The sequence below is a fragment of the Bombus flavifrons genome, chromosome 14, assembly GCF_040668555.2.
Source record: "Bombus flavifrons isolate JBK064 chromosome 14, iyBomFlav1_principal, whole genome shotgun sequence".
NCBI lineage: Eukaryota > Metazoa > Arthropoda > Insecta > Hymenoptera > Apidae > Bombus > Bombus flavifrons.
Genome location: NC_138455.1, coordinates 7,175,057 through 7,200,046, shown reverse-complemented (window position 1 = coordinate 7,200,046; position 24,990 = coordinate 7,175,057). Strand labels below are relative to the sequence as shown.

The following is a 24,990-nucleotide window of genomic DNA, read 5'->3' as shown; positions in this document are numbered from 1 at the left end:
ATATTTGTATTTTCAATCAATCGCGGGGAGACGCAATCGCGAAGAGAGACGTCAACGGGAGTCGTAAATTCCCGTTACGATTATAATAATCGACACCACGAGTTGATCGATCACCTGATTTCCGTTAAGATAATAGGGGTGGTTAAGTTAATATAACACTGTGATTCACATGGTTATAAGGTTTTTATTTCCAACACTTATAAGGTACACTGTTGAGTAGGTATAAATCGTAGATGACAATTTATCGCACGAAGATAAGATAGATATGCACAATAGAGCAAGGCTCTTATAGTTGAATTTAGTATGTTAGTGGACGTAGCACTAGAGGATACTTAATAGAGGAAGTGAATGTTCGGTAATCCCGAGAACCGACTTAGATAGATGATGTGAGTTAGACTTTTCTAGCGTTGTAGAAGAAGTAAAGTACAGTGACGATGCTGTGTCGGAGGAAAGCTAGCGATGGGTGTGTCTAGCGCACGGGACCATCGGATTTGTTCATGATATTTTTGGTCAGGGAAGTGAGGGCAGTATACACTGCTCCTGATTGGATAAACGAAGGTTGGTGGACTAGGAAGGGTCTTAGTCACCCCCGATAGAAAGTTGCTAGTGGGAAGCATCGTACGAGAAAAAAACTAACTTTCCCGTGTCAAGCCGTAGTAGACAATACTCTTTAGAAAGCGATTTAGAAAAAAGATATTTGTTCGGTCTGAAGGACCTTAGCTAGCAAATTACTGGGATTTATGATGGGTCCTTAAGACTATTGAGGGTACGCAGTAAGGATGAGCGGACATCTGGTTCCAGTCTAGCCCGCGGTGTATGGCCTGGTCTAGGTAGAGGGTCGCTCGACGTAACAATATTCGACTTGGTGTCCAACTGTTTGAAACATTATTCTTAGAACCACCCTCTAACCATAGCTCTAACAATTTTGAAAAAACTTCTATGTTTATAAAAGACAAAAATGTATCATAATGTTTAATATTTACACATGTCGATTCTTCTACCGCATATCGATATAATATCCCATATGTCAGCTCTAATAAAGCTTTTCTATCTGCTTCTGTAATTAAATTAGATTACGTTGAAAGCAAAATGAAGCAAGTGTCCCTATACTTTTCAGCGGTCGTAGTACACATGCACAATCGAAGAAAAGGAGAAAAGCGATGGAACGAAGAACAAGGTGCGATAAAATCCTCGAAAACGGAGATTAGGATGATTCGGAGCGTACTGCATGGGGCAAGATCCAAGATATATATCGCGGTAATGCGAGTTACGTGTTATCGCGCGAAATTCCGCGTGCTGGCTGCAATTTCGATAGGAGATATGCAGGATTTTCAAACAAATACTAAATCATCCGTACGCACGTGACGAGATTAAGCAAGAAACACAGGTTATAAAGGTAATAGGATCGAATAGCTTCGCGTGGATCGTTCGATCGTGGCAAATTATCCTGATCCGCGGCTTGGTCAGCTGTCTAGTTCTTATCGAAACCGCGACGCATGCCATCGAAAGCTAGTTAAGGATTTCGTGCGATGGATAAGCGATTTTACGCTGCTTCATCTTGATACAATTTACTATCTAACCAGATCAAGCAAAAGAACCGAATGAATACAAGAAACGATGAAGGCAATCGCGAGTCAATGAAGATGAATCGCCATTATTCACTACGGAATAACCATGGCCGGAAAAGTGCTTGATTGTTACAAAGTATCGGGAGACCAGGTACGTCGTCGCTGTGTGTGAGTACCAATGGCTCTCGTGTGTCTATTAGAAACCGTCCTCTTCCTGTGACTCGTGCAATCACAGACAACCTATTATCACCGACGACCCGTAATCACACGGGGCAACGTGTAAAAAATTAATTGCGATCGCGGTTTGATAGATGTCCAAGTGGAAGCGGCTCGCCACAGGCAAATGACAGTGATCGGTAAATGCGTGCTACGGTGGAATTCAGCTTCGATTCAACGTGACTGAAATAATTTATTGGTTTCCGTTCGAGCATGGTTTCGAACGTGCACGTACTCATATGCGAACACCGCGCTGCGCGTTCGTGCATCGGCTAGGGAAACAGGCGGACGTGCTGTCCATAAATCTCAATGCACCGAATTTGTTTGGACTGCGCCGGGCTAGCATTTTATAGCGATTAACTTCTTCCTTCCGACTGTGGAATAGATCCTCTAACCTTAACCTCTTCGTGATGCACTTCGTATGGGTAGCGAACCATGATGATTTTTCGCCGACCATCTTGTAGAAGCACGGATTTACATCCCTGTTTGTACGTATTAGGATATTTACAGAAGGCGAGATTATACTTAGGAATGATTAGAAAACTATTCGTTATCCGGGTGCTTTTGCGCAATAATTCACCAATTAATTCTCCTTTGAAATTTTGCAATTTTAGAACAAATACAAAAATCAAATAACTTTTACAATTGCTATTAAGACTTAAATTACATAATGAGAATTCTAACAACCATCCGTCTACCCCAAAATTATTCTACACGAATTTGTCATTGACCAATAAATCGCAAACTTTCATTTGGATTTTTTTCTTCCCTAAAGCCAAAATACCTCCGTGAAGCTGACAATGAACACACAAAAGAATTCTTCCAAAGTCGCAACTGGGCTTCGCGAGGCATCGAAGTCACCGGCTAGAATCTACCCTAGGCGACGTTACTTCTCCGGTATGCAAAACTCAGGCGAGCATTCTCCACCTAAACGGCTGACATAAATCACAAGCAGCAAAGGGGGTGGAATTATCATGCAAATTCTTGGACCGTCGTTTCACCAGTTTTCAATTATGTCGGTGTCGCGGGGTCGAGCGGAGCTACGTCGTGAAATAATTCTCGCGATAGTTTCTACCCACACGAGAGATCGCGATTCCGCCGAGAACTGCATCGCATCGAGCCGCCGCGACGTCTGTAAATCACCCAGCTGCCTCTTTCACCGTTTCTCTATGCAACGTCCTTGAAAATACCTCGACTATCTTTATGTGCTTTCGGTAAAATAACGATCGAGGTAACCGTGACCGTGACCAAAGTATGTCACGAGTTCACTGTACGTTCTCGTCATCTGCCAAACATAAGCAATACGAGAATTCTTCCCCTTTGCTCGTAGACAGGATCTATATATTTTAAACGGCAAACCGGTCGACAACCGGTTCGATCGTTCTAGAGAGAATTCAAGATTTCCACGTATTTCGTTGGACATCGGTGGCGAATCGAGAGACTCGGTCTAATGTCCATGAGCAGAATCGCATCCCCTTTTCGAGAAAACGCATTAACGAACGTTGTGGTCCGTAAGGGTATCGACTCAGTTGTGACAATTGACGAGAAGACTGGCGGTCGGCAACTCTCCATATAATTGGAATTGTTCGAAGGCATAGTCGGGATAGTTCTCTCAACGACGGCCGAAGATACGTACATAAATTTCGATTCAAACAACCGCTCTTGCCACAAGACCTACGGTCAAGAACGTAACAACGTTACAAATCCAAAAGAAACGATGTTCGCTGGTAACTGGTTAGAGTTCTGGTAGCTTTCCGTGTATCGCGAAAGGATAGTAACCGGGAAAGGTATCTAGCAGTGATTAGCGTCGGGAAAAGGCATCCTCGTGCTCGGGAAACCTATTAAGGGCTCTCTTCGATGCGGCTTGTTACGATGGATCTACCCTAATCAGGTGACGATCTGCGCTGATCGATCGTGCTTCGCTGCTATTAACAAGGTCGCTATCAGAAATGAAGAGTAATTTTACGCCAGCATTGATTAATGAGTCGAGAAACGAGGGAGAATGAAAGTGGGAGGAATGAGAGGGAAGAAAAAAGAAGTAAGAATACGCACCGTGGGAGAGCATCATCGATTCTACGTAGCGCAGACGTCGCCTTATATAGCGTGAACCCTCCCTTACGGCCCATTAAATCCGTACGCATTGCCAAGAAGTCGTATAAAGATGGAGACAAAAAGAGGAGAGGCAATAGGAAGAGATGGAAAAGTCGATCGTGTCCTCTGCATGCAGACGTTTTTGTAAGTCGATCTCTTCCCGGTTCTCCAAGTCGTAATTCAAGAATCAGGAAGAAATGACCATCTTCTTATGGTACTTCTTACGGTTAACTTTATCAGAACACAAAAGCTGTTTCACAGCGTATATTATAGATTCATGAAAGCTTTTACTAGACGCCACACTAGGCGTAATATACAGAAACACAAGTGATATAAAAATAAGGAAGCAGATATGTTAAATGTATGATACAGGGACAAAAAACCGCGGCTACTGTGAAACTCGTACTTTGAAAGCTTTCCTAGACATCACATTAGAGATGATGCATAAAAACACAAGAGGTATAAAAATAACTAACTAGATATGTCAAATGCAAGTTAAATGCGGTATGCCAGATGCAAGTTAAATGCAATACGTCAAATGCAGAGACATGGATCCTCTAGGCACTACTGTGAAACCCGTACTCAAAGAAAACACATTAAAAGAAAGAAGTAGAGAATTTTATGCGAGATATAGAAAGGAGAAAATTATTATAACATGTAATTGAAATACCTATATTATACCAGAACACGCGAATACTGCGAATCTGATTTTTCAAACGAAATGTGCAATCTCATTTGCCTACGTATTCTACGTTTCCACAGACCTCACTCAAGAGAGGAAAATTCTAACAAGCCAGCAGTCGTTGGAAAAGTTGCTTCAAGACATATTGTCCCATTACTCTCGCAAAGGATTAAAGCAAGTTCGATACACGAGGCTTCGTTGCAACTTCAGAAGATTGGAAAGGGCACGAAGGAATGAACACAGGCACACTTGGCGATAAATCACACGTTTAATTGAATTTCGCGCGAATATTCGACGGACTATGAAATTCGATGTAGAATCGTAAGGAGGAAGGGAGAGAAGTTCATTAGCTCGGCCATTTGGTTGGTGGCAGAAATAAATTTCCTATAGTGTAATGTACGAGAAATGCAAGCTCTCCAAACTTTTTCTTCGTCGGATGCGACAAAGATTTACTATCGAAACTAGGCATGCAACTCACCAACTGCCGACTTATTCGTCATGTAAAATTGTTCGCTACGTGGAAAACCGTCTGAAAGCATCCGGCGGTCACGGATTGTGCTTTCCAACTACGTGCCACGAATCCCGGAATATGTATTTCGTTTCATGGGCGAATGCCGGGTAACGCGACCAAAACCACCTCTTCTGCGTGTTCAACCTCACTAACTAAGAAATTGCTTGGAAGAAAGAAAGATACACAAAAAATATGGATAATGAAATTGTTGGAATATAAACTTAACGTTATATGATCGCGACATCTACGGTTATGAATTTCCGTAGAACTAATTGGTTATGCAGTTTTATGTTCGTTTGTTACAGTATAATGGCCAACACCTTTTTTCTTCTTTGGGATATCGAAGAAGAAGAAGAAGAAAAAGAAGAAGAAAGGTATTCGCTATTGTACACATAGTGTGAATATTTGTGAATGATGCAAGTTACAGATTTATTAACAAATAAACATCAGTCTTATGCTTGTTCTTTAAAATTCAAAATCTAAAGGAAGTTTAGTTGACCATCGTGTTACCTATTAAGGATCGCAGCAGTTAAGTCAGCAAGATAGTAAAAGCTTATAGAATTTATAAAATTTATGTACTTCTAATTATCAGTTCGCTTGTGAAGAATAATTGTAGCCAGCGTTGTATATTCGAAATATCCAAAATTTATAAAATACAGTTTATCTTAATGTTTCTTATCCAGATTTCAACGATCTGTCAAAAAGTGAATAATTTTAAATTTTAAGACATTTGATTTTTACAAAGCAGCAGCTGCTTATAAAATATTGGAAAAAGTGTTTAAAAAGATAGCTATCAGAAGAAAAAACGCATGTACATAAAAATCGAAATTCCCAAGTAATTTGTTTACGAGGAGTGTATCGTAGTGATGATCGGCAAGATTCCATAATAATTTGATTAACAGAGTCGTGAAGATGTAGTATGATATCCTGGACGATAATATCGACGACGATATCTACGTCGAATCTCAAGCGATAAAGGAGCCTTTAGACCCTGTCTGCCGTGAAAGTGACGTGCGGCGAATTGCAAACAACGATCCTGCGGAAGAAGGAGCTCGAGAGGGACAGGGCCTCCCTCCGCATTTACATCGATCGTAAATTCACCAGCCATAAACGTATATCTCGCCATTAGATTCCGCACCACCCGCGTCGCACGCTTCTCGAGGACATCGCATGTGTATGTACGGAGGGGTTTCACTGACATCAATTACTGCCACTTGACATATGCAGACTTGCCTTTGAACGTTTCTCGAAGACGAGTATAATTTTATTATGGCGTATCTTCCAATTAAAAAATCCTCTATCATCTCTATCCGTTGCCTTAAAATGTGGTTATTCTTTAACTCTCTCACACTTTACTTTATTTCTCTACACTTTACAGTTATTTCAGCACATATTTTTAAACAGTAGCTGATAAATTGATCAAGTTTTATGGAGGCTAAAGACAAACAATATTCTTCGATATTGTAATATCGTGCAACGTTTAAAAAATTGTTAAGAAATTGAAAAATCACCTGTTTATTTCCAGAAACAAATATAAATACAATTTTGATAATATGAAATTGATTGACGATTGGTGAATCTTAAAACTGCTTTTCTATAAATGTGACTTTTCGTGTATTTTTCCGATGTGTTTCTATTATAATTAAATTGATATTATGAAATAAATACATATTTAACTAAGTTTCTATTTACGCATATAAAAGACAATCTTATTAAAACCAAGTTTCAATAGCTACTAAAGGAAAGCTTTCCCTAAACAGTCCAACAGACAGATACGCTTAAAACCTCCCCTAGGAATTCCTATTAAATTATCGATTAATATTCCGAGAACGGAAGCAGAGATTGATCGCGGCGAGTTCCCTTCGATACTTGAAATATAATATACAACTCGATTTACCCTCTGATTCCGTGGAAAAAAGGCGCACCCCAAACGGCACGAAATTAAGCTATCATTAAGAAACACGAGTTCCTTGAAGAGAAACCCCTGAAGGTAATTTACCCGAAGCTGGCGCACCCTAAACAGGCACAATAGAGCTGGTTGGAGTGGCTCGAAACGTCGTATCGAGAACTTGGGCGCGAATCTACGGCTTCCAAGACTTCAAAGGGAGCAAGTGGTCGCTCGATGGAAAATATCGATGGATATTGCTTCTATCAAAAGCGATATACGATAGAGACCCTGTAGTTTCCTAAAGAAAAGAAAGCGTGGAAACGGCGAAACGAAACGAAATAAGAAAAGGGGAAAAGAGGAAAATAAGGAAGAAACTTGAAACACGATCGAAAAGAAAAAGATCTGAAAGAAAAGAAAGACGAGACTATATAGAGAGTTTGAAAGAAACGAGGATAGGATGGAAAATAAGGGGATACACTGAATGTCAAACAATACACGACTGTGTCTTACGAAGAGACCCAGTCTATGGGGGCCATTGTTTTGGTCACGTAGCCTTTCTCTCCCTTCTTTGCTCTATAAGAGCCCGCAGTATCTATCGCCGTTGTATCTGACGCATTCATCCAGCGTGTGTAACATCCTGAACGTTTCGAGGAACCTGTTACTTAACCAGGTATCAGATACCGGAGCATTTTTTTCATCCGGCATTATTCATCCTCTCCTACTGCACCGGTGAGCACGTTAATTGGCGTAGTTAAGCACTTATAGGGCCTACGATTCGCTAATTAGCTAATTGCAAGCAATTAATACGACCGGATGATAAACCAAAGCTCCCAACACGGCGTTCAACGATACGGATAACGACACGGTAGAAAGACATTATTAATCGACGATCGACTATTAATTACGGAACAATCGCGAAACGATCGTCGATTCTATTGTACTTGTTCAGTGAACAAGATAATTCCGTGCCGAGAGAATTTGTCAAAGCGTTGGCGCGAGCAATTGGCGAAGCAAGTTTGTTCGCCAGACGATCGGCTCCGAGGCAACGAGACTCTTGGCGCAACTCTTGTAATTGGCTCCACTTCGGCTCCGAGACTACTAAGGAAGTGTCTTCTTGTACGAGTAACGGAGTAACAGTGGTTCTCAAAATTCTCTCCTAGCACCTGCGCCACAGGATTCCTTCACGTACATCTGGCGTAAACACGTTCCTCGTCGTTTCACCTTTCTAAATTTCAAACCACTGCTTCTTTTCATTCGATCACATTAACGATTATCATGTATTATAATATCTCGCAACGGTACTTCTCGCGTCAATCCTTTCATAACGTTTCGTTTCGATGGTAGATTCTGTCACGAAAAAAAGGACAAATCATTACCAGCTGGCAATTATTTTATCTTTGATAGCGTAGGATATTTAGAATCTAATCTTTAGTTCCTTTTATAGCGATAATCCCAGAAAAATTCGAATACGCTGTAATATTAAAGTTTAAATATTATACCTAATACAGCTGGTAATATTTATCTCTTATAAAAAGTACAAAGTGTCTATAGAAAGCTTACGTAAAAAATTAAAAACCACTACACGCCTATGAAATTTTGATGATAAAAAACAATTATTTCCTGAATTACACTGTCAAACAGCGAAGCATCGTGAAGAGGAGGTTCACGCTTGCTAACTTCGCTATGAGCAAAGTCTAGGGGGTGCATAGAAGGAAAGGTAGAAAAAAGATCGTTCGCGCGTGAAGGGAATATTGCGTGTAGTGGAAGGCAAAAGCCTTTCCATATCAATAATCGCTAGAGGTGCATCGAGAACCGGCGACACTGTTAACGGAATCTGATGTGGTCGGGCTGGGTCGATAAAACGAGGAAGCAGCAACGATCCCAGGAATCTCGTTCTCGTGTTAGTTCTATTTTTTCCTTCTCTGCGAGAAGAGCTTCCGTTTTCTCGCTCGACTGCCGGCCAGGATCGAGTTCCTCGAACGACCATTCGACGCTATTCAGACACCGATGATTCCCTCCGACGAGTGACAGAACAGCGATCCGATAGGAATGCTGAAAGCGAAGAAAGAACCAGGGGAATGCACTTTCGTTCCACAAAGCCAGGAATTTCAATGTACGACAGCTCGTTCCAAACACTTTCTCGACGCGGCCAATGAAATACCAGGAATTTTTACCAGCCACGTGTAATTAATAGAAGTATCCCAGCAATGGATCGTACGAGGGATGATAAGGAAGTCAAGTTACCTCGGTGGTATGTAGTTCATTGTATACTAGGGAAATTTAGTTTTTCCATGTGTATTCGTGTATCATTCTGTTGCATTGATCGCCCAAGGCTGTATAGTCTTACTCGTGGATTACACAACTTGCGTGCGATTCAACTTTTACGAATGAAACACATGTTTCTGGCAGAAATTCATAGAAATTCAGGCAATTTATCCATCGTGGGAGTACAAGATTTTTGGTTGCTACAGCTGTACGATTTCCTGTTCGAGAAGATAAAATCTTTAAACTCGTGCGGTTTCTTGGCGACCATATATTTTACTGGTCTCCTTATTTAACATGTCTTATTCAACATTTTTCTTCTTTTTTTTAAGATAGCTAGAAATATTTAAAACTTCCCAAGTCTTTTTCCCTTGAAGCAAGATAAGGAGGGCAGTATAAAGAAACCTCATTTTCTCATGAGACCTCGAACTGCACAATTAGAAACTAAATCATTTACGTATCCTCCACGAATATCTTCTTATGTAAAGCGCCCGAGACTAACTCAATTTGCTCCGTGGTGTCGAGTTCCGTACAGTTTGACTTTGACGATTTAATCGAAGAAAACCGAGCAACGTCGACGAGCCTTTTCAAGAAATCGTGGAACAACAATCTAGAATCTAGAGAATGGAAGAACAGGAAGCAGAACGGGTTGTGCCTGGAATATCTCCCGTGGAAGGCGTATAAACTCTATAAAAGTCTCGAGCAACGTTCGATGTCCTGGAGCAACGAAAGAAACCATAGAATGAACGAGAAGCAAGAAGATACAAGGAAACAGCGAAAATAGAACTAATGAAGTTCAAAAATATCTTCGAGAGTTATTTGGTAGATAATATAACGTCGTTTTTATTTCCTTAGAGGCGGTTGCTATTTTTTTTAAGACATTATAAGAAAATTTAACGCGCGTTTTATGTGCCTCTTGGCGCGATTCGAATGTTCGCGTTTCCTTAATCGATTAAAGCACGAGAGATACCATGAAAAATATTACCAGTGTATACGAGATAACTAGCCGTTTGATAAGACTGAATCCTGAAACTATGCTAAGCAGGTTGATAGTCTAATTTGTTTCAGTTTACTTATCGCTTTATTGAGAAACTCTTTAAAATCTGAATTTCCATCTTCTGTATCTTCAATTAGCCTCTAAGAACTAAATTAACCGTGTTCTTTAAAAGCTTCTACTACAGTTATACACAAATGTATCATATTATGTATTCAATCTATTTCAAATACATATATAACATTTCGCATAAAATTATACGCCAGCGAAAAAAAAAAATAATTCGTGATCTATGTTCAACGAATACTTTGTACTTTACTCCACAGTGGTGAACTCATCGTTTGAAGATAAAACAGAATCTATAGTGAACGATTATACATATCTTAAAAACTAAATACGAAATATTTAGTTAATTTAAAATAATTTATTGAATACATACTTTTCAAACCGATCGTACATATATCTTTCCTAAAATTCTTTTCAGAGCTAAGCCCTTTTATAAATCCCTGCTATAGTAAATTACGTTGACACGATACATCGTATTATCAGAATATATGTATAGTCGGTGCTTTTCTTTTACCCAGATTCCGGCAATTCCCATTCCACAAAGGAGCACTCATTTATCGCTGCAGCTATCGCTAAGTATCTCAAGACAAGTGAGACATCAACTGGTGGGCCGTTCTAAATTTATCATCAAACTCCTAAAATTACACCTTTTGGCCTTCCTATATATTACGCCTCCAAAATAGCACGTGCCGCTACCTGACCCTCATAATAGCGGAAGATTTAACTGGAAATTATTGTCCCCGGGAGCGGATAGGCGAAAACGGGATTGGAACGCTCCATAATGGAGCACCTGTTAACCGATCCGTAGATGCTGCTAGATTAAACCTGAAAATCCAATTCCCCGCCGGTACGACCCACCCTATTCTATCTTCTAACCATTCCCATAGCCATAGTGATACTTCCTTATTGAACGTAAGACACGTGCGACGCATTCTTCGGCTCGAGTTCCTTTCAAAACGTATCCTCCGGCATGGGATCACGACTAGAACCGCGAAGAATCGTTTCTTCGAGGTGTATACCTGCGAGAGAGAGTCTCTGATACTTAACACCTACACGCGCGGTTGGTTGCAGGAAAGAATGCGGCGAATCGCAACGCGGTGGCTCGACCGACCACCGATTCGATCTCACGGCCAGGGAGAAGACCGCGCGCGATGAATCGATTCGCGAGCCAGTAAGACGTGGAAACAATGGACAGAAGCGAGAAACAAAGAGGCGAAGAGAAAGAGACTGTGTGGTCGGTTCGAAGTAAAAGGAATCGAAAGGAATACCATCGTTCGGGAGAAAGAAGAAGAGAATATGTATAGGGGCTGAACTTAAAGCAACCAGCCGCGTCCGAAACATCCGCTGCCTGTTTTTTTTCCTTTATTTCCATCCCCGCCCCCTCCATTTGTCTCAAGCATCCTCCCTTTTGCTTTCTTTTCTTCTCTCTTACCCTCGTCGGTAAGAGAGGCCTTCCTGCCGCAGGACCTAATGCGAGCCCCATTCAGCCATCACGTGGAGAAAAACGAGGCACAGGACTTTCGAAAGTCTAGCTTCACCTTAGCCACCAGCTGAAACCAGCTCTATTCCGACCAATCACGATCAACAAAAGCCATTTATACTTCTCTTTGAATCGTCGAATTATACCGAATCGCGGATGCTGTGACGATCTTAGCCTCGAATCGAGTCTAATATAACTGGCAAAAAAAGAAACTCCGAGCAAACGTACGTTGTCTCATCGTCGGATTGCGTAACAACCGGGATGTTAATCGAGTCGCTCATGATAAAGTAAGATCGGCAAGAGGCAGCGTAATTGACTCGATTTGCCCGGTTCTCTACTGGCTCGGCGAGATGCCGACGAAAATAAAGATCGATGGCGGCGATTACGGAATAAAAGATGAGAGTAAAAGCTCGCGAATTACGTCAGTCGGTTCGCCTTTATGGCGGAAGGGCACGTGAAACGTAATTGCAAGGCCACGAAATTTGTGCGCTGCCCCAAACCTCCATTCCCAGATCGTTAATTCCGCGCTAGCACTAACCCTGTCATTACGTATCTTCGGCAGTAAACTTTGATTACATGTTTCGTGCAAACGGAGGGAGAAGAAATTCGGAGGGAAAAAAAGCTTGACAGAGGGGTGAGGGAGTGGGGCAAAGCCGAAAACGGCGTTACCACCGATAATTGGACGCGTATGGCGGTGTATGCTACGCGTAAACGACCCTTTTTCCCCCGCCAAATTTTCGAAGCATTAGGCCCGGCTTCAAGTACTCTGCAGAACATGTACGCGACGCGCCACGTACCGAGCATTATATAATGATCCCTCGTAATAATCGAAGAAGGAAAAAATCGATGAACGTTGTACATGCTCTGAAATTGTTGACAATGATTACGAAACGAAAGCCGCGTGTAATGTTTCCATTTACAATTAACTTTATTTAATTTTATCACGCAACGTGGTAAACCGTTCCCAAATTTGCTAAGAGTGAAACTATAGCGAGATCGTTGACTAAATTCTCGAGAACAAGGTAGTCGATTAATGTGGTAGTGTTCTCATGTTTCATATGATGCAACAAAATTTGCCTTATGTTCAACGGTATTTCATTTGCAAGCGGAGTATCTGTAAATTCTAATTATTATTTCAAATATTTGAGATCTGTTCGTGTTTAAGGAGACATTAATGTTTATAGAATTCACTTATGTGAGAAACCTAGATTTGTCAGCGTGTTTTTGAAGAACGACCAACTAAACGATAAACGAATTCATTTTTCTTAAAATTATTCTTTTCAGTGGATTAGGTCTCATTTACAAAAACATGATAATATATTTGTTTCGATAATTAATAATTGATTATGATATCGTGTAAAGTTCATTAACTGTGAACTAACTACCTATTTGTTTAAATCCCCACGTTTCTTTGGGTGTCGATTCTGTGACGCTCAAATATGATTGTTTTAACTCCAAACACATTTTACTTCGCAAAATTTCCACCTTATGTAAATTACACATTGATAACCTTGCACCTGGTTGCAGTTCCGTTTAGTAGTTTACACGGTACAGTGCCTTCCGTTGAATTTTAACGAGCTGCGTAATTCCAGTTATACAAATATTATTCTCTCGAGACGGACGGCGTAATGACTGACGGAATCATTAAACATCGTTCGAGTAAACAGCCGTCGACGTGGAAGAGCGCGAACGTGGCACGCATCGAGCGCGTTAACCCGAGCCAAGGAAATGATCGTGGCTCTTTTTATTGCGTAATCGCGGTACTGGACAGGAAGGGCGTAAAACAGGACTGGTTAATTTTCGCGTTGAGTAATGCAACGATGCCTGGCTTCTTTTTTCACGCGTCAAACGGTTACCGTTAAACTTACGCTCGTCAATCTCACTTAATAGGCCCTGGTCATTAATCTGGCTACGTTCACGTGTACAGCATGCAGCGTACAGGTAACCGGTCGCAAATGCGCGAACCGCGATTTTTAAGAAAATCAGTGCCTATCAACTAATCACTTTCGTCGATTAATTAACAGTGGCACAGCTGATACCTCGTCGAGCCTGACGATCCAACAACCGTTACCATAACTTCGTCTAATAAATTAACTATTACCGATCATGGGAATGTTTCGTAACCGACTATGCTACCTCGATCGTAAAATTTCACCCTCATTTCATGGATGGATTCCCTTTCTCTCTGTGCGGTCGCCGTTCCTCGTTCGTGTAATCGAATTAGTTCCTTCGCGATTTTTCTAGCAGTTACCTCAGTGATCGTTCACTGATCTGATACTCAAAATCACGTCGCTTCGTGCCCTCACGATAATCTAATAACGCAAAAAAGTCACTTAAAGTCGTTCTTCGTGTTCTGGTAAAATGTAATGGGAGTAAGTACTTGCTTTTTTCTATTGGATGATATGTTCGCGAAGATGTAAAGATAAAGGAATAGAAATTCTTCGTATTCCTCATATTGTGTATATTTCATGCGGTTTTCAAGTCTCGTCTATTCGAACTTCGAGCAGTCAGGATGTAATTAAGTTGTAAAAAAAATGAAGTTGAAGTTACAATTGAAACCAAATTCTATAACTACAATTCGTAGTATGAATGTACTACAATACGATACTATAAAGCAGAGAATTAACTCTTCTAAATCATTCTGCACAATTCACTCAAGTGCTATGATCACTATGCACCAGAACGAATGCAAGTGAATCAGCACACAACGCATATCGTTCACAGCAGGCGCAACATTCATTCCACTAACCTCAAATATCCGCAGCGATTGCCTCTAGGACAATCAATTATTTTGAGGAGTACTTCTGGCGTGGCTCCCTTTATTCGTCTCTACGTTCTCCCCTAAAAGAGAGAGTGTGCCACCCTCCCGCATGAAACTTCCCAATTGCAAGTGGCTCTCGCGGAAACAAAACGAAAGAAACGTGATTTACCGATGTCGGGAGCGGGATCGACGGATAGAGAGACAGGTGAATGCTGGTCACGTGCGAAACCGTCGTAAATCGCCGAAAAAATTTCCTCCAACGATGCACCAGGGACCAAACGTTTAATAAGAGGCAGGTATATACGAGACGTTCGGAAAATTGAATGGAAACCTTGAATAAGGATATACAGCACATTTTGAACAAATTTGAATTATAGTAATGAACAAAGAAATGTTTCAAATCGGTACTCTATCGTGTGAATAATTTTTCTCCTAAATAATTTCTACCATATTATTAAGAGTAACCTATTCTAGGCTATATACATATGTATTACATTTAGTAATTAATCTTGTCAAATATAATTTGTGAAATTACGATGTGATTTCGTACGACTTATCTCTTCAATTTTGTTCTGTCTGGTAGTCTGTAACAGTAAAGTATCGTTCTACCATACTGACGATACAGTCCCTGACGATTGTTTTAGTACACACAGATTGCAGATATTTCATCCGGTAGGCGTGTAATGTTGAACACAAGAACTGTGTCTGCAATTTACAGAACAGTGTACCGAGAAGGTGTCCGAAATTAACGAAACAGCGCAATTTAAAAACCACTTCTTCCCGAAATATACGAAATTAGACCCCCTTATTCGTAGTTTCCATTCAATTCCTGGATAAATTTTAACCTCCAACGATACGTTAGATTTTACGATAGCCCGACTTCCTCGCGAGATGTTATTTCACCGGGCTGGGCGTGTTAAGTGCGGCGAGCGCGGATCGCGTTTATTCCTTTTTAGGTATTTACGATGTTCCACAGCGGAATAATGAAAAGGATACCGGGCACAGTCGATTATGCGCAAAAGTAACTGCATAGCGGTAAGTGAAAAGGAAGAAGCCGATTGGCGACTACTGACGCCGCTTGAATGTATAATTTCCATTCCCAATGGAAGCGTGCATATTCTCTCTGTACTGTGGAAATATTACCACGCAAGCTTTATAGGAATGTAATTTACTCGTTTTGAATCAAACATCGTGAAATAACTTGATCTTTTCTAATCATTAGCTGTATCGTTGTGAAAAACTCGTTCAAAGAATAAAATGCCATAAAATACGATCGGTTAAAGAGATACCAACGAATGTGGACCGTGGAACGACACCTGGTTTCCATATTGGAGCGTGTGTGTCGATGACAGAAATTTATCGATCAATCGTTAACAGTCGTGAAAGATATCCTCTGGGGGATTCATTACACGCCCCCCAACGATGATAACGGCAACGTGCACTGCGATTTAAATGCGTGCATACATGACAAACACCCCAATGGAGACGCGTGCTGCGTTCAATGGACATTCAGGAACAATCCATTTAACCCTTATTAGGTCAGTGTCAATGGCCAAGATTGAAACGCCAGCGAAACGGGTTTCGCCGTTGGTATAACACGAGCAGCGCGTTTTCAACGCGATTTCGAAACCGCGGTTGCATAATGCATAACAAGTGAAAATACGTCTGTAAAGGAATTGTCGTAGCGTCTCGTAACGTAGCATCAAATTATCGATGTTTCATACCGTAACGAGAATGAAATTTTAATCGGTTCGGTGCAAACTCGATACGTGTATTAAGAAGAAGACAGCTCTTCAGTGACAACGTTATTCAATTTTTAATATCGCACAACGATCTAACGTGCGTTGTAGTCATTTTCTAGGGAAAAGTAATTAAAACAAATACTTTTTTAATTCTTTTCATTACGGAAGATAAGAATCTTAGAAATCCCTCCGTACTAAACGTGTTACGAATAGTGGGAAATGTCTCGTTCCTTTGAAATGTTATTTAGTTAGCTCTCTACAGAGTTAACTTTCCATTTTATTTTCACACAAGTAAAAATAAATCGCAGTTATCTCAAATGCTATGGTATAATTGCAAGTGGAATTAAACGGGCATAAATAGCCCGCCTCTTCATCCTCTACTTCTCTGTACTTCTCCTTTTTGCTACGTTTTATTACAGAGATTGTTGTTTGCTGTTGCCCAAATGAACTCCGGACTCATATACGCTACACATATACGCAAGGAGCTTCATGATCCGATGGAGAGATCTCACGACCGAGAAGCTTTGTTTTGCGGCGCGAAATTTTGCTCAGACACACTTCAGAGTATCCCATGATCTCTCGGCTCTTCAAATATTCATGAGTGAACCAGCCGAACGAGCATATCCGATGCACTCCGAACGCATCCCAGACTCCAGTTCTTCCCTCCCATCCGTGCCGGCTCTTTGACCTCAGCACCATTCTGCATAACGGTGCATCGGCCTGGACGTTTGCCTATTATGTCACTATATTCGCTAAAGGATGCTGTGTACCGTAACTATAGCCTGGATAGAAGTTTCTTGAATTTTCCGAATCCGCGCACGATCGCCACCTTTACGGCATAAAATGGAATTCTATACAAGACGAAGAAAGAAATAAACCGTGCCTGGTTTCAGAAACTTTGACTTATTGTATAGGATAAAATTATACAATACGTGCCACCATTGCTTTATGCGTACAGATAGGGATGCGCTGTTGCAAACGGTATGTTCAAATATCTTAATCATGGGTGCAATTATTTGTTTAAAAAAGATACGGTATTGTATCGATTAGAGTAAGTATAGGTATTAAGTACTTCTGCTGCAAAAAGATGATGTATATTTTTTATAATACATTTATATTTTTGAAAAATATTTTATGTTTATTATCGTTTCTTCATAAATACATAAAATTGCGAGGAGTAATAACAATTATTAATATTATCTGATAGAAACGATAAAAAATTACTACAAAATCATTTTATTGATGTTCCTTTAACAGCACGTGTATTATATAGTTCTAGCCTATGCAATAACGGACAGATTCATCATAAGGATGTACCCATAGTATTTACAGCCTATCAAACTTCATACTGAATTCCTACCGCTTCTCATGTTTCCTCTTAATGCACTTGCAAGTATACACACAGCTATTTCGTGATTTATATTCGAAATAAAATTTAATGCTGAACCGAGCATGTACGACTATATTATTGACAGATTCATCGATACCAACCCCTATTCGAGGGGTGAAACCGATTACCATAAGAAAATCACTGTCAAGTTCACGAGCAACCCATATTGTTTCGCTTTTCTGGGGTTACTTGCTTACTATCCTAATAGCTTCATTTAAATTTCCATGTTAATATTCAATCTGCTTTCTTTTTGCTTTTTTTTTAGTTTGAAGCTGTGAGTTTGCTCTCTATTGTCTACCCCCTGTTTACTAAAAATATTCTACAAGTATCTAATAATAAAAAGGCTACGAATAAATATATAACAATTAATTATGAACAATAAATAGAATTTTACAAAGGCGGGGACATATCTAACTAAATTCTTGGACAATGCAGGTAAAGAATAGCAACATCTGGCTTAAATTATATTCAACTTCGAAAGCAGAGATAATCCTTGCTACTATATAATTTTTTTATCGCTCAAAGGTAGCACGAATCGCAGCCTCAACCTGTTATTTGCGATTCGTTTCGTACCGAAAGACTCCTCTACTTGCAAGTTCATGCTGTTTCGGAGCATACACTCCCCGGTTTACTTTACACTAATTGGCAGTAATCACTGCTTGACTCCGGTTCATGGGAAAGAGGGAAGTACTGCCACGAGACGTCTAAGGTGTCCAATTTCTCTCAAAGACATGACTTCGTAACCTTCACTCTTCTCAAACCTCGAGTGTATGTACTTAACGTCTGTCAAGAAATTCCTGGCGCAATCGCTCACACGATACGCAAGACGTTGAATCACAGACATCTAACCTACTTGAATATGTATCTGTTGATTAATCCTTACCAATCCAACAAGCGTATAATTAAATTCCAATCTTTATATTTTAAACTTTTATACAATTTTCAATGTAAGAATATTCAAAGAATGGGATACGAAGAGAACAGTTCCACTCTTCAGTAGTAGTTTCCAATAAACATTTACACTTTTGAATATGGAACTCCTACCTCTTCCCTTATCCAATAAATATGATTTAAATATTGGAGCTGTCTCCTTGTTACTGCAAATCTTTCAATTATCAATCGATAAAGAATAAGCCAGAAATCCATCGGCAAGGAAAGCTAGAAAATTCATTGACAATGGAAACAAAGACATCACAGGGTAAAACAATCGAAAACGAATCGTGGATATCCAGTCAGATGATCGCAAACACCTGCTCACTTCCAATAATTTCGCTTTCCAATCTAAGGGTCTGCTGCAATAAGATGGTATTTTCACTTTCCGGTAATTTGAGTAAGTCGACGAGAAGCAAAGTCAAACCATTTTTTTCAAGCATGCTACAGATTTGTAGTCAACTAACATTCGAGGTAATAAATTTGTATATTTTTATGTGAAGCCATCTTCTGATAAACGCTATTTAGATACTGCCTCTTTATTGCTGTAAATCTTTTAGTAGGTAAAAGAAATGCACGAATGGATACCAGTATATCCAGTTGCCTGCGCAGTGGTTAAATTGACAATACCAATCACCGGTCTTATCAAGTTTCGAACGAAGGAAACGCGTTCCTCATCATGCTAATAGCCAGAGAAAAGAAACTGAGCGTGTTCGTCGGTTGACTCTGTCCGAGAAAAAGAATTGACGACGGGGAGAACGATTCCGAGAATCAAAGGGTAAGATCACTCGCCACTAAAGGCCGTTTACAGCCTCGAGAGGGACTCCTCTCGCTCTTTCGACTCCCTTGAACCAGGAAGGTAAGTGAAAAGAAATAGAAGAATTAGAACCATAGAAATCGTTAAAACGTGCATGCTCGCGTTACTCGCATGTCTCGTCGTCTCTCTCCTTCACCGAGGTATTCCCTTCCCCGATACTTTCTCGTTTCGACGGCGTGTACACAGATCGTTTGCACACGCATCGTATGCTGCTATTTATGCCTATGTCTACTTATGTACGAAGCAGTCAGCACGTACGTGCCGAGCACGTAATATATCGCGTGTCCCAATCGAACTCTGCCACCCTAAAACTTCTCTCTCCTTCTATTCTCGATTCTCCTTTCCTATACAAATGGAAGCGAGGGTCTCTCAACAAATAGACCTGCCGCGTCGCCTGGAAATGGTTGTAGCCTGTGCGAGCAAACACGTACGACCGTTTCGAAGATCGTGTTATTTTTACGCCCATCGCTGTTCCTTTTCTCTGTCGTTCTTTTGGTAAATAGACGAGAAACCTGTGGTTAAATGAGTCTTCAAATGGCTAATATCGAATGTTTGCTCGTTGTATCGGCACATGCCAATTATTGGACCTATTCTAATGAATTCTAGTGGACATAAGAGGTTTTACGATGTATCGAAAATCGTAGTGCAAAAGGAAAGTGGTTAGTTTCTCGGGTAATATAAAAAAACACGTCCGAAATATGGAATGATAGTTTATAGGATTTATACGTAGCTTCGTTTTCGATACCTACAGAAGTCTTTAATTTGAAAATTTATTGAACGCGCGTACTTGACTAATTCCTGGTTGAATACGAATACATAATCGACAGGAGCTTATGCCAATTCTATATTCTATTATACGTGAAAATAAATCGGCAGTACGCAGTAAAATCTTTTCATTTGAAACTTGCTTCTCGAGAAAATCAAATTTGAAAATTTAAGTATGCATGTACCAGGCTAATTCTTGATGAAACCTGTTTAAATTATATTTGAAGTTTCACGTAAAAAAGAAGAAACTCTACATATTATGATCACCTAACGTTAACCACAAATGACTTGGATACACGATTATGATTTCCATATTCTAAGAATCTAAATAGTTTTACAGATATCATCGTGAGTTTTTCGTATTGGAAGGTTATAAAGTTTGAAAGGCAAACGAGAGAATAAGTCGATCTTACTTTTTAGTTATTCTACCTCAAACGCAAAGGTAACAATCTTATTTTATAGTGTGGAACAGCCGATCAACGCTATCTCCTGATAATTGCACGTTCGATTCAAGTGTATCCTGCTCGTGATCGGCGATCGACCAGATCGATCCAAGTAGAACAAGTAATTACAAACAGAGTGGACAAACGCCGCCTCGTTTGTTGCCAATGTTAACGGCTCACCGATTCCCACCTTCAACCGCAATCATCCATTCCCGTTTTTTTCTCCAATCAATTACCAGAGCGGCAACTATTTTTCTCGGAATGGTAGCCTTCGAATCGATTCAGTTGACTAAGCAGGCTGGTTAAGCGCAATTAAGAAAATCATCACGGGAACAAGAGAATCCGCGAAAGAGCAAGAGGAACGAAGAGGAAACGAGAATGGAGTCGAAGAACCTATTCTCGATGTAATGATCTATGATGAAAATAGCCGTACATCTTAACACTATGAAGATACACTAGAGGAGTACTAATTGTTAGTGTATAATCTGTTGTATACGACTTTCTCAGAAGCCAAATAATTCTCTTAATTTCATCGCGCAAGTACACGATTAAAATTCATTTCTCAAGGAACAATTTACAAGAGTCAAGAAACAGGTTATTTCCATAAGCGAATTCATTGGAAGAAGATTACCTAAATGGTAAATCTGAAACACAGCGTTCGTATCACCATCGTTTGTACTTTTCGATTTATGGAGTTGATCAGTGTGACTTCTAAAAGGTACATATATTATCATTCATAGGTATTCAGATACTTTTTTAGACTTGTAGTAATAGTATCTATATGCATGTTATCAAAATGTACAACCTAGTGTATTTAATAACTAGAAGCAGTATTTACTAGCTTCTTATGGGGATAAACGACTACAAATTTAAAGCCTAATACATAATAAAGCCTATTACGTAGTAAATCTAATAGAAAATTAGACATATAATGTTAACAGTCTCGGTATCAATTTAGAAGAATCTTTTTTTTATTTAGCGCACTAGTTCAACGATTAACTTGACTATCCTGAAAATAATAAAGAGATTTTCAAATAGCAATACAGTTTCATAATATTTACTACGCAGATATTGCTACTGAATAACACTGTTATGGATGCAAATCAGTGATACAATTAGCACTGTGTTGCAATTTTGCAAGGTTAACGCTATGCTATTTGACATACTTATTAGATATCTAATAACATATGCATGCAGGTATAAAGATTGCGAGATTTCCATCTTACAGTTCCCATCATTGAAACGTAATCAGCACTAGATCTTATATTTCTAACGATACAACGTGTAACACATATTAGCGAGTGATTCTATTATTGGAAACATGAATACATCAAATCTTATAGAGTTAATAATTCATATTCATATTGAAAGAGCGCATGTAAAATACGCAAAAAGCTTCGCTACAATAATTACTGTGTAAGAGCATTGCAGGTACTGAACATTCAGCAATGAAAATCCAATTTACAGCATATGTGTTAAACACGTTCGATCGTATACGCGTGTGCCACCTTTTCTTTCTTTTGCTTCGTTTTTTTTTCTTTCCCCTCTACTAGAACAGAGTCCTGCCAGTCTCTTTCACCCCCTACGGTCGGTGACTAACACACAAAGCAGACGGTGCCCTTACCGTAAATCGCCGGCACACAGAAGAGAAACGAGGAGCACACGGTGTGTGGTGAGCTCGTGCTCGTATACGTGTGTATACGTGTTTTACTGCGTGGGCGACCCCTCCGAATCGCGTATCGAGTGCCGACGAACTAACAGAAAAAGTGCACAGTGCACTTACACCTTCAAGACGAGCCTTAAATTACGATACACTTATGAAAATTTAACTACCCCATTTTCAACTCGTAACGAGTTTCGATCGAACGCCTGGAATTTCCACCGGCAAGTCAATTACACCATACTATAGATGCTCATTGGAGCGCGAGTTATATAGTTTGCAAATGGATATTCAGAAACGTTCAGTACCTGATTAAATACGTTCTCTGCTACTGAAGTATAACGTTACGTTGATTTAATCAGCTACAACTTAATTGATGCAAAATCATACTTTTATAAGCGTAACTAGAAAAACTAAACCTACGTTTGTCTCATCCTTCAAATGTCATGATGGATACTTTACTTTCAATATTCTGTATATTTTTGCATATCATACATTTTATGCGTTTAAAATATCCTATAAATACATAAACAGCATCGTGTCTGGTAATGATCATAGACCAAACTGTTGAATACTTACTTTTGCATATTTTGATAAAAAGCTCTGAAAAGATGAATGAAACAGTAAGCAACGAGGTTAAAGTGAACATTATTACTTAACAGATACCTCTGATGAAAAAGATATGCAAAGGTCCTAGTGAAGTGAAATCATATTATACCAACAACGAGCGTATTTCAGCGAATCTCTGATTTAGCCTGGTAAAATCATCCTGCGAATTTTTTCCAGAAATATGGTACATCAAACTGGGGCATAACGCACTCAACGCACCCACTATTTTCCAGTCCAATCAATCCCTGTGTCGCTATCAATATTCGTGACTGCCTCGTCCTGCGCGATGACGATAATCCCGTCGTAAAAATGATTTACGCGTCCCGTGTAATTTCCCTATCCTTCTATCAAATGTATCGCCATAAAGGAAGGATACTTAACGATTAATGCAGATCACTGCAGGACCTTCGTGCTTCTACTCTGCTTCCATGAAGTCAATAATTTATTACGATGGGCTTTGGCTCGAGCCAGAGTCAATATTGACCGAGCTGGGATAGAGGCTACGGCGCCGTTCGTCGTGGCCTACAACAAATTCAATCGAAAAGAGACTATCCTTAAATATTTGCTGCTGCTTTCTCCAGTTCGCTTCTCTCGGTTGCCGGATAAAGTCGAAAAAGAAAGGGTAAGAGAAAAAAATGAAGAAGGAGGGTGGAAAGAGCCTTTCGAAACGCGACCGGACGAGCCAATCAATATATATTTCGATGATCAAACAGGAGCAAAGATAGACCATTATTACGGCGTTAAAACTGATCGGGGAAATCCAAGAGAAGACCCCAAGATTTATGACGCTACCCGGCCATTATGGATTTTCGATATTTCCTGCTCGACAGGAGAAAACTACTCCTCCCTCGACCGTCCGCCACTGAATGAACTTCGAGTTAATTCTTTGACAACGCGTCACGAAGCACGTTCGTGGTTTAGACCCCGAAAATTCCACGCGATATCCTGTCCGATCGAAATACGTGGAAAGAAGAGTCGAAACGCGTATCTTATCGAGACACGAACGTGGTCAAAGGAAATTTGGAAGATCGAGACAGGAAGTGGCTCGATTCGTCGTTTCCTCGAACAACGGGAATCACTTGCTACGTCTAGCGAAAACGTTCCACGTTGTTCTGGAACATTTTTGCCCACAATACGTAAAGAAAACTTAAGACTTGAATTACCAAATATTTATAATCGAAAAAAAAATGTGTACAAGTGATGTTTCATAGGAATAAACCGAAGAACTAGCAGATATTTATATTTGAAAGAAAAAGTTTATCAAATGAATCTTACCTTGCGATCGAGCACATGCTGCGATGGTATTTCTTTTTGAATGAAATGCAGGTCAAGCACAAGCTCCTTTATATTGGGCCTGGATCGTCAAGTTCTCTTGTGAATGTTGAAGCACCATTAATACCCGAACCAAACCAAACGAGCGCGCGACAACGACTGAGTGGAGGCAGCGGGAGCACGAGTTAAGAGTAGTACGAAGAGTGTCGGTAACCACCGAAGACGCCCGAAGTCGCATTCGAAAAGCCGATTCTTGTCAACTCGCGACCCTACCGTTTTCAACCCTTTCGTTTTATCCCTAATTAAGATTGGTAAACACAGGTCTCCGGTGACTTTTGACTTTTGTAGATGCGTCGTCGCGTACATACCGCTACCTTGCGCGCAAACACGACGAAAGTGTCAGATCCCTCCAGTAAAATTCTATCGTTTGCGATTTCTCGAGAAACGCATCGAAGCGTTTTACAAAAATATTATCTGAAGAATTTAAAGATATTCGTGCATAGGCGTGGTAGAATTATGTACTTTGATGACAATTAAATAAAAGCTAAGGTGATGTTGAGATGATCGACTATCAGAAATTTTGAGAATGTAGAATTGTCCATGTGTCATATTTGAAATAAAAGTTGTCTAATCGAAAATTCTGACTATCAGAAGTTCTGACTATCAGTAGAATGAAAGTAGAAATTAGAATAATATTCAAAGGTAAGCCTGATGTCTTTAAAGCAAACAAGCTTTAAAAACTTTTGGATCGCGCTAATGAGAAACATAATTATTAAAATACAAAGCGTGGAACTTGAAAAAAGAAACTTATAACATTCTTATCTTTAATTGGAAAATCTCACA

General features: G+C 39.9%; 1 protein-coding gene across 1 annotated transcript in view; it reads right to left on the bottom strand.

Moving 5' to 3' along the window:
- LOC138186809 (uncharacterized) overlaps window positions 1-24,317 on the bottom strand; it is a 35,181-nt gene extending 10,864 nt beyond the window's left edge. Inside the window, exon 1 of the mRNA XM_069127025.1 lies at window positions 24,151-24,317. Coding sequence (XP_068983126.1) covers window positions 24,151-24,167 — 17 coding nt within the window. The 5' untranslated portion in view covers window positions 24,168-24,317. The remainder of the gene's footprint in view (window positions 1-24,150) is intronic.
- Window positions 24,318-24,990: the final 673 nt, after the last annotated feature.